The sequence below is a fragment of the Colias croceus genome, chromosome 19, assembly GCF_905220415.1.
Source record: "Colias croceus chromosome 19, ilColCroc2.1".
In the NCBI taxonomy this organism is placed as follows: Eukaryota; Metazoa; Arthropoda; class Insecta; order Lepidoptera; family Pieridae; genus Colias; species Colias croceus.
The window spans coordinates 9,328,298-9,346,494 of record NC_059555.1 but is presented as its reverse complement, the minus strand read 5'-3'; the positions used below and the strand labels follow the sequence as shown (position 1 = coordinate 9,346,494).

Here is an 18,197-nt window from a genome sequence, read left to right as displayed (position 1 = left end):
TTTATAATAATTGTATATAAAACAATGGGTCCAATTAAATTATCAATTTTAATTACAAAAATTATTACTTAAATATCATATAAATTAGCTTGTCAACAATAATATTATTAAGACATAATCTTAAACGATAGCTCACGTGCTGGTGGCAAAGTTGAGCGGGTTGCTTGTTATGGGTGTACACATAGAGTTTTAAGAATTCATCTATTTGAAAAAAAAAATGCGCCTGGAATTTTATAAGTATTTTTTACATACTCTGCGTATGCAAAACTATAACCTCTTTTGAGCTTAGTATACCAACAGTGGGACACCCTGTATAGGTAGCTCATTCATCATCCATATGTAACACAAAAATTATAAATTATGAGTTAATAATTGCTCAACCGATTTCTATACTCATTTATTGCATGTGTACTTAGTATTAAAATAATAATAGAGAAAAAAAGATCTGTTCAGGTTATTCTCTCTCTATATCATACATTGACCTATTAGGAATAAATTAAAAATTATATAAACACGAAATTAGAAGCTGGTTTAAAAAGGAAAAATTTTCAATAAATAATTGTATCTATCAAATACAATTATTTATTGAAAATTTGATGAAAAATACCTTGACATGTTTTATTTATAAACATATATTTTTATAAAGGCAAATACAGATTGTTCTGCTTACTTTTATCACTAAGGTGTATGAAAAAGAGATGTGCGTATGACGAACGATGACGAAGTGCATACGAAATTTCATAAGATTTGGTGCAGCCGTTTCTAGGAGTATGCTGTAAAACTGTGACACGAAAATATTAAATATATAGAGATAATATTTAATTTAAACCCATTCATACAATCAAACAATTTAGTTCTAAATAATATTGATTTTCAAAAATATAATCTAAGGATATTTTAAAAAATGTTTTGACAACAGTCGGGCGTGTCGCGAATTTTACGTGTATGCTAATATAGCATTAGTGGTCAGTGAACGCGACCCCGACCAGTGTTTGTCTTCAACGAATATCTATATAGAGCTGTTAAAACCTAAAAAAATACCAATAACCACTTGATATATTATTATAAAACACTAATAAACAGACATTATTTCTAATGTTATTGATAATGTTTAAATTGTAATTCCAAAATTGAATGTGGATTCCAGTTAGAATTCTGCAATGAATTGCACGCGAAACCGCGTATAGAAAGCTAAGCTAACAACCCATAAGTATTACAGCATAATTTTAACACCAATCTTCCATTACTGCGAACGATGATTATAGTGATCAATCAAACGATGTCAAGTCTAAATTCATAATGGATCTATAATGTTATTAATTTATTATCCCGTCTCATTACCATAAATACTAATTCCATAAGTGATTCTATAATAATCGAAGCAATTCTGTAAAATTTGATAAGTTTTTTCAAATGTACAATAACAGGAAAAATGAAATGGTAGTTTAAAAATTAAATATAGAATATATTTTATATATCTCGAGGCAGTGTTTATTTTCTAAACGCTTAGTAACTATCAATCTATGATATACATATGCGTGTAATAAATTATTTCCTTTCCCAATTAATCATCCAAAACAAGTTTGAGCATGGTATAAACAGCTCTATATAGATTTATTATTTATTTATTAGATATACTATTTAACAATACAGCCTGAGGTCACTATCCTCGAGGGATGCTGCGGCAGTATCGCGGCGCGCGCGCAGCCAACGCACGCGTTTATACAAATCACAAGAGTAATTATATAGAGGTGAGTTTACTAGTTTTTAATTATTTTATTTAATAAAATATATGTTCTAATTAGATTTTAGTAAGTTAGTGACGATTTTTTTTTAGGTATTTGACTTTATTTATTTGTGTATCAGTAGATGAGGCAAAAACAAGATCCAAAAGTGGTTATTCTATGAACGTTAGGAATTAGAATTGAAACAAGTTTAGTGTTTTCTTCTGTTTTATTTTAAACTAGTATTCATTTCGAAATGATATTATAATGTAAGTTACAACGTTTATTAAAAACACAATTTGCTTGTTTCATCAGCCTCTGCCCATTTAAGATAAAGCGTTAAAAAATCAGTTATTTTTTATTTATATATTTCATTATGTATTACACATAAAAATAATCCGTGGATATATTTATGTACTGTACATGTAAGAGAAATTTAAAATAAATGAATACATAAAGTCGAAAAGTGTACAATAGGCGACCTTATTGTTTAAAAGCAATCTATGGATAAGAAGCGTATGTACTTCAATAATAGCAAAAAGATTTAATTTGCCAAGAGTTAATTGCATAAGCCATGAAATAAACTATTACCATAATAAGTAGTTATTCTGAGTACCTATGCTCTCCTAACAATATTTTTGTCACTGAAGAGTACATTAAAAAATCAAAAGATCAAAATATAATAATATCATGGTGAGAAAGATTTTATCCTAATTAAATTCCAGACAATTGAAAAAAAATGAAAATTGAATTACCATTTGAATTACCTACTTACTTTAGTAACTTTAAGCTCTATTTGTAGCGTTTTTGAATGACATTTTTTGCATTCTTGGCGCTAAAATCTTCTCTTTTTATAATTCTTATAATCCAGTACCACAATTACAATAAATATAACAACACCTATCCTGAAAAATATTTGACAAACTTTCAATACAAAAAACATTCGAATATAACATAGGTAATTTTATATAATAATATTTTTACATCAAGAATACGGTAAGTATAATAATCTAAAAAAAAGGATATAAAATAATACTATGTTATGTTTAAACCAAAGATTAATTAATGAAAAAATAACATGCAAATAAAAAGACCCTTTTATACATTTATCTTCTTATTTATTCACTAGCTTCCGCCCGCGACTCCGTCCGCGCGGAAAAATTAAAATTTATTTTTTCTACGTATTTTTCCGGGATAAAAAGTATCCTATTTTATGCCCAGGATAATAAGGTATAATTATACCAAGTTTCATCGAAATCGAACCATTAGTTTTCACGTGATGCCTGAACATACAGACAGACAGACAGACAGACAGACAGGCAGACAGACAGACAGACAAAAATTTTTTTAATCACATATTTGGGTTTGGTATCGATCCAGTAACACCCCCTGCTATTTATTTTTTCAATATTTTCAATGTACAGAATTGACCCTTCCACAGATTTATTATAATATGTATAGATAATCTTAAGTTATGGGATACCTCATACCTACAATAAATATTGAAATATATAACTGCATTTTATCAAACATTGCACCTAAGTATAAAGATAAACATATTTATTCATCGACCCTTGATTAGAAGCCAAACTTATTTATATTGCAAAAAACAAGTTTTAAAAAAGCCCATCCTAATTCATTTGACATTTGCGTGATTCATCTTTGTGTTAAGTATTAGGTATTAAAACTAGAAAACAATAATAACTTTAAAGGTTATTTATTTATACATTCATATTAAATAAACATAAATTTCTAATAATAATACAAGATTTTATCCTTTTTATTTGACCAGCTTACAGCCGGCGGCTTCGCTCGCTTTGACTTAAACCTAATTAATTATATACTAAACCTTCCTCTTGAATCACTCTATCTATTATAATAATAATAATAATAACGGCGTAGGGATGTGACGACCCCATCGCCCACGGTTGGAATATCTATTGTCTACGTGACAGTAGATATTCCACCCGTGCAGTCAGTCAACCCGCAGGACACCTTGTGGCGGGGTGTCGGGGAGTAGCGACCCCGCGGGAACCGAGCGCTCCCGGGGGAGGCCCCTGTCTTCATCTCCGGCTTGCCTTCACCGGCCGGTCGGAGTGAAACCTGACGAGGACAGGACCCCCACCTCTGGCTTGCCTTAACCGGCCGGCCAGAGTGGAGTCGCGAGAGCTTTTAGCTCGAAGGGTGGATGCGAAGTGTAAGTGGCGAGTGGGCACGTGATGCTGGACCCTCAGGGAGCGCGTGATCGTAGTTTAAAGTCCAAGGACGCCTCTCCACCCTTAGCTGCTCACAATATGTTGCCCCCTTGTCGCACTATTGCAGCGACTTATTTCGGGGGCCCATACAGTGAGAGGGCGAGTCACCAGTTAACGTGGGCGAGTTAACGTCCTTAGGTGTGCTAAAATATTCATAAACAAGTGTACATAATACATAATTATATATTATTATAATATGAAAACATTGCAAAAAGTTTTTTAACTTCTAACTTGCCAAACCGGTCCTCTTAAGATATCTGTAAATCACTTTTTATCGCCAAAATAATATCTTAGGGTCTTCCCTCATTAAACATGATTGGATGTAGGTTGGATATTTTATATTTAGACCGTAATTTTATTTATGATGTACATAAATAAGAGAAATAAATAATATATACACAGATAACGTACAATTTATTATTTAAAAAGACAATTTTCATTTTACTTGTCATGTTTTGTACATAATAAAAATAATACATTTAAATGCATTTATACCATTATTATTTATTCTATACAGTAATAAAACAAAAGAAAACATAAAATTAACGCAGAAACGGTGGCCTTATAGCTTATAGTCATCTCTACCAGGCAAACTTTTTAGGCTTCCAACTAAATAAATAAAGTGCTTCAGAACCCGTTAAAATCATGTCCAAAATGTAACAGATATTTCAGTCTTAATGTCCCTGTCAAGAACATAGTTCCAATTTATTTAGCCCTTATAAGGTATTTAGCTAGGTATAAAGTGGGCCCTACAGAAGCCGTTAGACCCAGATTTCTAGCCTTTCTATGTCTAATTTACTGTTATTGCTTATCTTATCTTACACGGAAGCTGTTGAGTTATTGCCTTCTTGGTTTGTTCTATAAAATAATGGAACGAAATAGGATATATTGTGTATTTATTTCGCGTTTATTATCTCGATTTTCATTACTTGGTTGGGTTTAGTTAGACGCTTTGATACCAATTTATAACGAAAGTATGTTATGAAGTATTTTATTACATAGGTAATATATATTTTCAAAATATTTACTATCCTGATTATCCCAATGAGAAGAGACATATCACTTGAAATAATTTATCTTTTAATTATGGCATAGGCATACAATCACGGCAGCTGAATTTATAGAAAATGTCCACTAAGAGCATTCTAATTAATATATACATATTTATATAATACTAGGTTTCCACCCGCGGCTTCGCCCGCGCAGTCAAAGAAAAACCCGCTTTGTTCCCGTGGGATATCCGGGATTGCGTCATTTTCCCGGGATAAAATGTAGCCTATGTCCTTTCTCGGGTATCAAAATATCTCCATACCAAATTTCATGAAAATTGGTTCAGTAGTTTAGGCGTGATTGAGTAACAGACAGACAGACAGAGTTACTTTCGCATTTATAATATAATATTAGTAGCACAGACTAATAATAATATACTACGTATACAATTAGTAGGTACGGATCTTACTTTCACAAAATAGTTATGAATATTTCTTCAAAATCAACAAATTTAGCACTGTTGACTCAGGTAAAAATCTTACCCCCATAAATTGTATTTCCCAAATCAAATCTCACTAAATTATCTCAGTCGTTTTGCATGTATTAAATTGTTGTTCACTTTAACGACGGCCATACATTTTACGACGCCTAACCTTAAAACGCCTGACTCTTTTTTATGACGAGTTTTATCGTTCTTACAATGTTATTTTACAAGGCGTTAAATTTTATAAGAACCGCAATTGCCAAGCTTCGTTAAACCAAATAAATATATGTCGTTACTTTTCTAGAAGATAACTAAAAACGAACGGTTTTTTTGAAGTGAAACTTCTGTATCGGAGGTGGAAAAAAATTAAGTATAACATTTTTTCGTTACGCGTGACATTTTACCGTTACGCGCCATCTTTTTCTTATCCCTACCACGCGTGATTCGACGTATATCTGTAAAGATGCATATTATTTATTTTTTGAAAAAAATAAGGTCATAAAGAAGTTTCACACGCACACATTTTTATTTCCAAGCAATCTTAAAAGATACCTATATTCTTTTGTTATAAATTGAAATAATAACCACATCTAACGATAAATATTAAATACACATCGTTTTCTTGTGTCATATTAACAAGAGTTTCTGTGATATATCTAAGCATTGAAGTGTTCATCAAACTAATTTCCCTGGAGCCTTTCGAAGTCACAATATTTTCAAAATGATTAGCTCATATGGGACTGCATATTGCATATTCCATGATGTCTTAAAGCAATATTATTTCCATCACTTTCCCACATTGCAAAAATTATTCTTTTTGAAGTGAAACTTCTTTATCGGGGTTGGACAAAAATTTAGTGTAACATTTTTGCGTTACGCCGTAGGCGTGACATTTTTGCGTTACGCGCCAACTTTTTCTTATCCCTAAGTTTCACTTCTTACGTGTGTACTCTAGTACACGCACACATTTTTTTTAGTATCATTACTAAACTGTACAACCTACTAATATAAATATGAACGTTTGTGAGGATGGATGTATGTGTATGTGTAGGTGTGTGTTTGTTACTCTTTCACGCAAACACTACTGAACCGATTACAATGATATTAAGCACACACATAGAGGGTAACTTGAATTAACACATAGGATAGGTTTTATCTCGGAAATCCCACGGGAACGGGAACTAACCCGCATTCTTTGTAAACCCGGGTGAAGCCGCGGGAGGAAAGCTAGTTGTACACACAATACTAATATTTATTACTCAATCTTATGTACGGTATTCATTATATAATACAATGAATTCACTGCCAATGTAAGTAGGCAGTCAAAAATAACTTTCTTATTGAACACGCGTGCATTGAGTTTAGGTATAGATATTATATTGGTCAATCAAAAATGTTAAGTAAATCATATCTATAATAATATTATAAAGCTGAAGAGTTTGTTTGTTTGTTTGTTTGTTTGAACGCACTAATCTCGGGAACTACTGGTCCGATTTGAAAAATTCTTTCGGTATTAGATAGCCCATTTATCGAGGAAGGTTTCATCACGCTACGGGCAACAGGAGTGGAGCCACGGGGGTGAAACCGCGCGGAGCAGCTAGTTAACAATATTACTATAAAAATAGAGTACTTTTAATATTCTTCGCAAATCTTCTTAACGGTTCTCTTTGAATATCTATTTGTAGAGTTTTTTTTTTATTCTCAAAGCAAATATTATAAATCTGCCGTGTGTATTAATTTATCTGTGAGTATGTTCGTGGCATCCTAATTCCTAAAAAGAAGCAGAGACATAGAGATCAGACGATATTTAAAATAGTATTTTATTGGCTGGAATTTATTTATATTTTTGTTCATATGTCGGTGAGGGATGTTTAATATTATATAAGAATTCATTTTCTCATTAATTTTCAGAATATTACAAGAATTAAAATATGCGAACAAAACAGTACTCCGGTATTGTAAACACAAGCGGAAAATCGACGAAATTCAAACTATGGCAAAATTTCTCAACTTTCTGAATAATTTTACGTAAAATTATTGATGTAATTTAAACTTTATTTTCTTATATTTCAGGTTTAAACCATGTTGCGGCAAGTGGTATTATTCGCAATCTTCTTACAGACGGGCAAAAATGTTTTGGTAAGTACAGTATAACCTTCTTTTTTATAGCAACTGATTTAGTTAATACTTTTAAGTGATAAGAGTACCTACCTAATGCAATTACTGTTGGCTTTAAATTTTGAAAAACGTATAAATTTTATGACATCGATTCTTAAAAGATTTCGTCGATTTTACAGTATAGGTATTTACTATTTACTGAGATCATTCCTAAATTAATGCATTATGCAATTTTTTACTTAAACTTATTGATTTCTTGCTTGTATACACCTTGTATACATCAGAAATAAATCTTATCTTTCTTTGATGTTTTGTAAAACCAGTGGCTAAAATTCTAAAAGTGTGACAAATATACTGACAAACAGACATTGTGGTTGAATGGGACGAGTAATGCCGAATGAATATTTATGAGTTTTCACTTTCCTACCGAACAATGGAGCTCAGATTGACAAGCTTTCGATTTGGTTAAAAATATCATTTAATAACACAGTAGGGAAAATATTTTCATGATTTTCTTTTTGGATATTCCAACCGCATATGATTTCCTAAAGTACCTAGTAACTACAAACATATTCAAATAATTGACTCTCTCAGAATAAAATAAATATTTTTTGAGTTCGAAACGTTGTACTATTTAAAAAAGCTCTATCTTGATAACTAAGAAAATCGCATGTTAAGAAAAACAGTTCCTTCACAGTACAAGATCAAACGAAAAATTGAAAAATAACGGAATATTTAAAATATTATTTGAAATATGTACATAGCTGTATTACCTACTTGTAAGGATATTTACGATATAACGGACCTTAATACGAATAACCTGTATTCCAAATTATCTTTATACTACTTAGTATTAGTACAAACAGAAAATGTTTGATTTTTTATGATTGTTAAGATTGAACCCAAAAATCATTCGACCGATTTTTAATTATTTCACCATTACACAATTACACATCTTTACTTTACCAAATTAATTATGCTATGTTATCTACATATATATTTTATCGAGCAAAGCCGGGCAAGTAACTAGAATAATTGTAAATAGGTTAAGATATTTGTAAGTTTCGTTTGATCCTAATTCGAATTAAACGTGCTCACTGAAGAAATTAGATTGAGGTCATGACCTTAATCGATGGTAATTATCATTCTGGTACGGGAGCTAGCAACGTTTAAAAAAAAGTCATTTTAGTATAGTTGGCTTTTTGATATACTGTTTCTCTTGCTATTTCGGTTAGAGTCCGGGCTGTCTGGCTGGCCGCAGTGGTTGCGTTTAATAGTGCGCATCTTATCTGCACAGGAAAATATCCTTAATTTAAAGTCATTTTTTAACGCGTAATTTTTAATCTTTTGCCTTTAGATAGATCCATCAGACATAATTTTTTTATTGCAAGGCGTTTTTTTCGTTGTAAAATAGGTGCCATACGCAATTTTTATTTCAAAATAACTAAAATGTCATCGAAATAAGTGAAATTACATCAACATGAGTCCGCTTAAAAGGTAAGTAATAACTTTATTATTTATATTGTATTATCCTTTTTTAATACTTATATTGAATACCTAATTAGTAAACTAATATTTTTAATAGATGGTTTCATATTTATTACACTTTTGGGTATAAATATGAATTTGATGATATTTGTATTTTCTAGTGTTTGATTTTACGCGAATATTATACATTTTGAAATTAAAGACTTGGGAAAATAATACAATGAATAAATCGCGTTTAAAATCCGTTAAAAAGTCTTTAATTTCTTGATGATATTTGGTTTTTATCAAGTTTACATTAACGTCCTATTTGAGGTTCGTTGGGAAAAGGAGGCGATATGGTAGATTGTTGCAAAAAAACTGTAAATAATAAAATGAATATTATATATAGTTTAAGTAACACAGTGATTACTTATCCTTCACTGGGACTCATGTTGATGGAATTTCACTTACTTCGATGATATTTTAATTATTTTGAAATAAAAATTGCGTCTGGCACCTATTTAACAACGAAAAAAACGTCTTGCAATAAAAAATGTATGTCTAATGGATCTATCTTAAGGCAAAAGATTAAAAATTACGCGTTAAAAAATGACTTTAAATTAAGGATATTTTCCTGTGCAGATAAGATGCGCACTATTAAACGCAACCACTGCGGCCAGCCAGACAGCCCGGACTCTAACCGAAATAGCAAGAGGAACAGCATATCAAAGAACCAACTATACTAAAATGCTCACTTGTCAACGTTGCTACCTCCTATACGATTCGGTTTTGGTTAATTTCTATGTTAACTATGTATGTTTTTAGGGAGATTTCCGAAATATACGTATTCTGCTAAATTAAGTTGAAACTCGGATAAACGGTTTTTGTTTAGTTTAATTATTTCCTGTCTCATAAGCTATACTTACTTAGTCTTTTTCTTAAAAATGAGTACCTATTGATTTTAAACGTTCATTCTTATATTATTATATCTGTTTGTAAAAGGTTTCTAATGAACTGATTTTGATAAAATTTAGCATTATATTACATCAAATAAAGCTTTTTAAAATTATATATAATTCTCTTAGAAGTTAAATACAGTTGGTATTTAGTTACAAGCTAATTCGCTTTCGTAAAACAGATACCATCAGTAAAAATACCTAAGTATAAAGGTATTTTAGAAACTGTTAACTACGTATTTTGTCAATGATATTGTTTAAAGAATCATATTAATTATCTACACCAAAATTTGTAAAAAAACTTACAAACGATTTTTACAAAGCACGTTTCCAATTTTAGCACAAAATAAGCAAAATTAAATCAATGTTTATTGAACGGTGCTTCCTGAGACGAGAGCAAATTAATTAGGATTTTCTTCGTTCATTATAATTGAAGTACGTCTTTATTTCTGTCGCCGCATGCTCTTCGTTAAATATTAATTAATAAATGAGGTTTCTGACTTGATTTATTAAGAAACATGTTGAACGGTTTCTTGAGATGAACTTGTTTGTTTTCAATTTCATTATGAATGTATTGACAGAAATATAACCGTTGTATGTGCTATCTTCTTATGAATCTTCGATGAAACAGCTATTAAAAATAAGTTTCATTGATGGATATTATAGGTTCAGTTTTTTTACTCTACTTACACTCAAAGGCGAAAAAATATGTTATTGTTTTATCCATCACAATATTATAGTAATACGCATTTTTTTCCAGGTGCACTCAGCCAAACAGCAGGTCCAGCTTTCCGACTCGTACTTACCCGTCGCCATGCAGGTGATCGCGCACCTTACAGACCAGATGTCATTCGAGGTCAAAGATGACGTACCTCAAAAACCACCCCCGACCACCCCTAAACCACTGTATGTAAACCATGATTACTTTAGCCGCCTGCCGAGAGGATGGTACATGAGAATCGGGCTTAGGTGATGGTCTATGCTTTCTGCTTACTTTTAATTATTTATGTATTTATTACTCTTTAATAAAACTATGGAAAACTTATAACTAATGTATACAAAGTAAAATATGTAGTTTATTCGGCGGTCTTATCACTTAAAAGTGATTTCTTCCAGGCAATTAGGTAACAAGGTTAAATTTTTTTTTCTATAAAGGCTGTATCACTGTTTCATTGGAAGATAAAAATTGTAAGTAAACTAGCAAGGTGTAGAATGCAGCTCCGTATTCATAATCACTACATAGTATAAAACAAAGTCGCTTTCTCTGTCCCTATTTCCTTATGACCCTTTATATGCTAAATCTTTAAAACTTTGATCGGTTTTTGATAATAGATAGAGTGATTCAAGAGGAAGGTTTTAGTATATAATTTATTAGGTTGTAGAGAAAGCGGGTGAAGCCGCGGGCGGTAAGCTAGTTATTTATATACAACTACGTTACAACAACCCTGAATATAACAGACTCTACAATATAAAGAAAACAGTCAAACAACGTACCTATTACCACATTACAACAATGCTCAACCCTAAATGTAACAGACTTCTTTATAAAGACTCACATAAACTATTTTATATGCCAAAAACGTGGCAACCCTAACCAAATCCCTCAATATGTCAGTATTATAGAGATAAATTTGCATTAGACGCGTACTCAATAAATTCGGCAAGGTTGCCGCTAAAGTATTCTTGCATTCGACTCACATACGCAATAGAAAATAAAATTATGTCAATTCCCTTTCATTCTTTGAATTGACGTATGAAATATTTACTGCCACACGCGCTCTATAGAATGTTTCGACTTTGCAGACAGTAACAAAAAGACTATATAAAATAAAATTCGCACACCATGTGCAGTTCGATCCAACTTGAGAGATAGGATAGTTTAAACATGTAGGTACCACGGGCAAAGCCGGGGCGGACCACTAGTATTCATGTAAATGAAAAGCTTGGAGGACTCAGTACTTTCATTTTCTCTATAACATGCTGTGTTTGCATACTTTGGTCTCTTATTTTATACCTGTAGAACAACTTTTCAGCAGCTAATGCTCAGTAATGTTATTTGTAGAGATTCCTTTTATTATTTTTCTCTAAACTTTTTTATTTTCCTCTTTAATGTGTAGATTGAATCGCTTTAAGCTGCTTCTTAACGCTTCTATTTTTGCTTTCTAGGTATTTAGTAATTGTATTTTCCGCTCTGCACTTTAATAACACTAAAATAGAATATAATAATAATATAGTATTTCTAATTTTCACAATTATTTATGTTTATTTCACAAAGTTAATTAACTGGTAAGCCCATAACTCGACTGTCTAGACGAGAGATGCCAATTTAATTTTCTAGATAATTGTAATTGGCTAACTAAACAATGAACAGAATATGTAATGGGTTTATGAATTTTGAAATATAATAATATAAATATAAATGAATGAATATATAAATATTTTACTTATACATAGACAGTCAGACAGGATATTTTATATGTATTTACTCAAAAGTTATTACTACAAAAAGAAAATTTTTAGCCGTATTAAAATAATTATATTTTTTCGTTAAACTGACATACAATTTTTTAGTCTCCAGAACTAAATACATTTTTAAAACCTAAAATGTTACAGTGACCTCACCACAAAGCATCACAAGCCAGGTTTATACTCGCCATCATCACCACCAAAACCTTCCGACCGGCTGCACTCAAAAACCGAGCCCTTCGTTCTCTTGCCAGTCGAACAGCACTCTCAATACACGCTAATACAGCCCCAAGAGACGAACACAGAAGAGCCATTATTGTCTGCACACAACGAGCAAGTTAAGCCCATTATGGAACCAGCGCCAAACGATCCCCATTTGCTACCACCTTACGATGATCTAAAAGTATCCAGTCGTTCTGGTGATGATGATATAGATGAAGAGAACTTGCAGTATCTATCACCGAACGTGAGGGATATGATCAGGATGGCAAGGGATCCTGATGATGACAGGGTGGTGGATATCTGGGAAGGGTTAAGGGCCAATCCTGCTGAACCGTCGTCGAAGGGAAAATTGTCGTCGTCCAATTTGAGACTCTTACTTTTGTACGATCTGTTGAGCAGAGACGCGAAGAGGCAGAGACTGTCGGATTATAGCGTAAGTTTTTCTTTAGTTATTTTAATTTTTACTTAAATTATTTATAGAAATCTCTGAAACAGTTCGCCCTACTCGTATATGAAATAACTATAGTTTAAAAAACATTATATTAGCGCCGATCCTTAATAAAATCGCAAAATTTGAATTATTTGTCCGTTTAGAGTGGTTCATAGTTTAAGGAATCGGTTACATATTAGCATACAAACATAGTCTTAAAAAGCATAGTAAAAAATATACGAACGTCTTTGCTTAATGTCGTTGGATTTGTAATGTGATCAATATAGGAGCTTCATCTAGTATAATAATGTCGTCAACGGAGCAATACTATCTGTAAGGTCTTCCGTTGTGAGTTGGTATAGTTCTTATCAAAAAAGAAATAGAAAAAGAAATCTTTGCTGAATTCTTATAGGTTTCCAACACAACATTAATATATTTATCTGTTAAATATTTTTATTCTAAAAATCTCATAACATATTCTCTACATTTGACTGATCTTACATACAGGGTTATTTGTAAAACACCGGCAACCTCGCAGGACAAGATAGCTAACATCATAAGTAACAACATTTGATGTACGACTTTTGGCATAACGCAATAAATTATTTTTAAATGATTTTTTAAGCTTTTATTGTACTCTCCTAACATTTGTAAGTCTATGTTCTATTCATTATCGAAAGGACGACGCGACGTCCCCTTTCCCCTCCCGTTCGCTTCTTGTTTACGTAATTTTTGAAATGCGCGTAGAGTTTATAATATTCAAACGGAAAATTAAATGAATATTTATTTTTGTATGAAAATAAAATCTAACAAATTATCAAAAGTCGTAGAACAAATGTTGTTATTTATGATGTTAGCTATCTTGTCCTGCGAGGTTGCTGGTGTTTTACAAGTAACCCTGTATATGTATATTAAAACTAGCTGCTCCGCGCGGTTTCACCCTCGTGGCTCCACTCCTGTTGGTTGTAGCGTGACGACGTGACGTGACGTGACGTCGCCTATAATCTTCCTCGATAAATGGGCTATCTAACAGCGAAAGAATTTTTCAAATAGGACCAGTAGTTCCCGAGATTAGCGCGTTCAAACAAACAAACAAACTCTTCAGATTTATAATATTATTATATAGATAAACAGTAAACACATTCGTAGTCCCAGCGATTTATTATACAAACAACTAGACTTTAAATCTACTCAGACGGATATCAAGCAATTCCATTAAATTTGATTCACATAAAAAATAACAAGCTCTAATCTTCGATATATCATTCAAATGCATTCCGATGTTTTCTCTTGAGAAAACTATATTTGAAACTAGCTTCCGCCCGCGACTCCGTCCGCGCGGATGTCGGTCTTCGCGTGGATGGTTTATTTCTCCATTTTGAGTAAATCTGACAATGACATCTTATAAATATCTATCTGACCCAAATACGGCTAGGCCTATAATAATACGCAACGTGTGTTCGCGGTTCTACAGAACAACGTCTATGGATAACTGAAAAATTAAGATTATTTTTTTTCTACGTATTTTTCTAGGATAAAAAGTATCCTATTTTACGCCCAGGATAATAAGGTATAATTATACCAAGTTTCATCGAAATCGAACCGGTAGTTTTCACGTGATGTCTTCACATACAGACAGACAGACAGACAGACAGACAGACAGACAGACAATAATTTTTTTAATCACATATTTGGGTTTGGTATCGATCCAGTAACACCCCCTGCTATTTATTTTTTCAATATTTTCAATGTACAGAATTGACCCTTCTACAGATTTATTATATGTATATAGATAAAACCTTAAACTGTGGATGTATTCTCAAGGGTCGTTGACTGGGGTTTTCCAGTATTATAGCATTTTAAATGACGACGATTTATTTTAAGTGATATATTTTAAAGTAGATAGCACTGATGACTTTGTTGTGTTTTTTCGATGTAACATAATACGTCAGATTAATCGTCTTTGATTGTGTAGTGGCTTTAAGTAATCCTATATCATATATCCCTATGTATGCTAAAATCTTTAAAACTACAACGGATTGTGTTGCGGTTTTTTTAATAGATAGATGATTCTAGAGAGAAGAAGGTTGTAGTTTATAATTTATTAGGTTTTAGACAAAGCGAGCAAAGCCGAAGTTGGAAAGTTAGTATTTATAATATTATATTCCATCCTACTATTATTATAAATGCGAAAGTTTGTGAGGATGGATGTGTGTGTGTATGTTTTTTAATCTTTCACGCAAATACTACTGAACCGGTTACAATGAAATTAGCACACATATAGCGGGTAACTTGGATTAACACATAGGATAGGTTTTATCCCGGAAATCCCACGGGAACGGGAACTATGCGGGTTTTTTCTTTGAAAACGTGGGCGAAGCCACGGGCGGAAAGCTAGTACATTTATACAACACAAAGTCACGTCAAATTATTTCCCAGAAAGATGCGATATTTTCTATATATATACGATATACTAGAACAATAAAACTATAATCATTTGACAAATACGTATCCATAAATGGGATCAGACCAATCACTAGCAATTTTATTACTTTGTTTTCCTCAAATCTTCGTTATACTGTTTTGATATGTCCCCAAACTAATCTGAGGTCAAGGTCCGGTTTATAGTGAAACTTATCCGAGTATATAACTCCCAGTTTCATTGAAGGAATAAAAACAACGCACTTTTGGTGAAGGCGGCATAAATTGGGTTGTCCTTTGAAAACATTTATTTATATCCAAGTTAATTTTTATAAAAGTGTTCATTGTTATTACGATAACCGGATAATCTCCTTTTTTATTCCAATAGAATGTATAAAGGATATCCTGTTAATGTTTTTAAAACAAATAATCTACTTCAATCAAACACAATCGAGATGAAAACCTCAATATTTTCAGGCTTTTACAGCGCTGTCACAGCCGACAGACTATCTGATAAATAAGATTAGCACCTACTCAGGGATTACGTACAAATCGAATGGTGGAAGAATTTTCACAATTTTTTCCCGTCCATTAGTTCCTGAGATTAGCGTGTTCAAGAAACTCTTTGGTTTTTAATATTAGTGTGGATCACCTAATCATTTATTATTACTTATCTGGACGATTTCAAACCTTTTTCATCTTGCGTATCATGGACAAATTATCTGGCATCAAACTATCATCAATTACAATTTTCTTTAAAAGTTACTACATATTTTAAGACACTCACACACTTACCTACTGGTGAAGGTATATAACCTTATAGGTGTAGGTACGTACCTATGTATGTAACAGACTCCTTTAGAAGTTTAGAGTCGATTTTAAACCACTTAAAACTATGGATTTAATTCAAACTTGGTACACTTATCAAGGATCGCGGACAAAACAATAATTTCATGAGCTTATCATATTACAGCGTGTTTTTGGTTTTTCATCATCATCAAAATCATCAGCCCGTATTTACGTTCCCACTGCTGGGAAACGGGCCTCCTATGAGGGTATGTTTTTAGTTATTTACAGTATATTTTTTATCACCAGGGCTTCTCCCCCGACGTGATGAAGACCCTAGTAGAATCATCAAGCGGCGGTGCGCGCGCGCAGCTCAGCCTGGCGCTTTCTAAGATGGTGGAGCGGAATGACTGCGGACATGACTACGCGAACAATAGAGCCAAGGAAATGGTTGTGGAGTTGGCGAAAGATGACTCGACTTTGTCCTCTGAATTGAGATACTTGCAACCCCTTGTTTATAAGTATTAGGTGTATGTTGGTCAAACCCTTATACAGGAATTGGAGATAAGATATTAAAATTAAAAGTATTATAACATTCTAATACATATACAAGTAATTCACAGAAAAATGTAAACTTTAATAGGTAAATACTCTATAGTTAGAGTAAAGGCAGGGATGTAAAACTTAAACTTATTCTAATACTAAAGTATAGTACCTACTGATATGGAAAAACGTTTATTTTTCAAATATTTCCGACTGATCTCTCTTTGAGAAGTCTATTTTTGACTAAGTACTATAAAGTTAAAAGTTTTGAAAATACGAGTTCATGAATAAGGGTTTAAGAATTTCAAGTCAAAATGGTTATTTTGGTGCATTTTTATCGAATTTATAAATATTTATTACATTTAGGGCCGATTTTTCAATCCTTGGTTAAAATTTATCCGTCCACTTTACTTATAAGTAGGTATTTCACGAACATTTTAAAATGTCACCTGTAAACTGTCAAATACGGACAATAAGAATACATTTTTGAAATAATAAATAATTTTTATACGTTATTCGATGAATAAGTTTTAACCAAGGATTGAAAAATCAGCCCTTAAGAAACAATGGAATAGAACTAATAAAAAAAAAGAATTGAACTGAAAACATCAAATTTCTGAACACTTTTTATTGTTTTACTTAAAGTTAACTTCACATGAAACATTTTTAACTATGAAATGTCTTATTTTATTAATAGATTTATTAAATATAGTCAAAGCATTAAGCATTTATTACAATAAGAATTATTTTATATAGCTGCGTATTTCAATTTTAAATGAACTAACAATACAAGATCTCTTATTCTTTGTATAATAAATAATAATATATTGTATAAAAAATGAATTTTATTTGTCTTCCTATTAACAGAAAAAAAATAAATACCTAGGTACTTTTTCTTTTTGGCAATCTAATAACTTCGTATTATATTTCGATCTAAATATGCAATTTTTTGAATCGATTTTTATGTTCTCTACATTGAAGTATGTAAATAAAACCAATGAAAGAAAGAGACTATCGAAATAAAGTTAAGATTATTAAAAAATACGTTAGAAACTTAATATTTAGCCTAAAAATTATATTAGCATCAATGGTAAACGTAAAAAATGTAATGACGATTCAAAAGTGCTTTTATAAGAAGTCTAATTGAATAATGTATTGAATATTATTGAATAATTCATATTTTTTAAAATAAATGTTTTAGTTTGAGCAATCATTCTCTACGTAGACATTACGTTTATAATTTTGTTACAAGAATTCCATGAATTTTCAATTTAGCTCTATTTAACAAAACCTTGGACATGAATAAAATCCAAAGTTTTGTTTAAGCATTTTATA

General features: G+C 31.7%; 1 protein-coding gene across 1 annotated transcript; it reads left to right on the top strand.

Moving 5' to 3' along the window:
• Positions 1–1,690: 1,690 nt before the first annotated feature.
• Positions 1,691–17,303, top strand: LOC123700325. The gene is made up of 5 exons (XM_045647507.1): positions 1,691–1,751; positions 7,527–7,592; positions 10,755–10,900; positions 12,608–13,115; positions 16,629–17,303. The coding sequence occupies exons 2-5, from the start codon at positions 7,536–7,538 to the stop codon at positions 16,845–16,847; spliced, it is 930 nt and encodes a 309-aa protein (XP_045503463.1). The 5' UTR covers positions 1,691–1,751; positions 7,527–7,535; the 3' UTR covers positions 16,848–17,303.
• Positions 17,304–18,197: the final 894 nt, after the last annotated feature.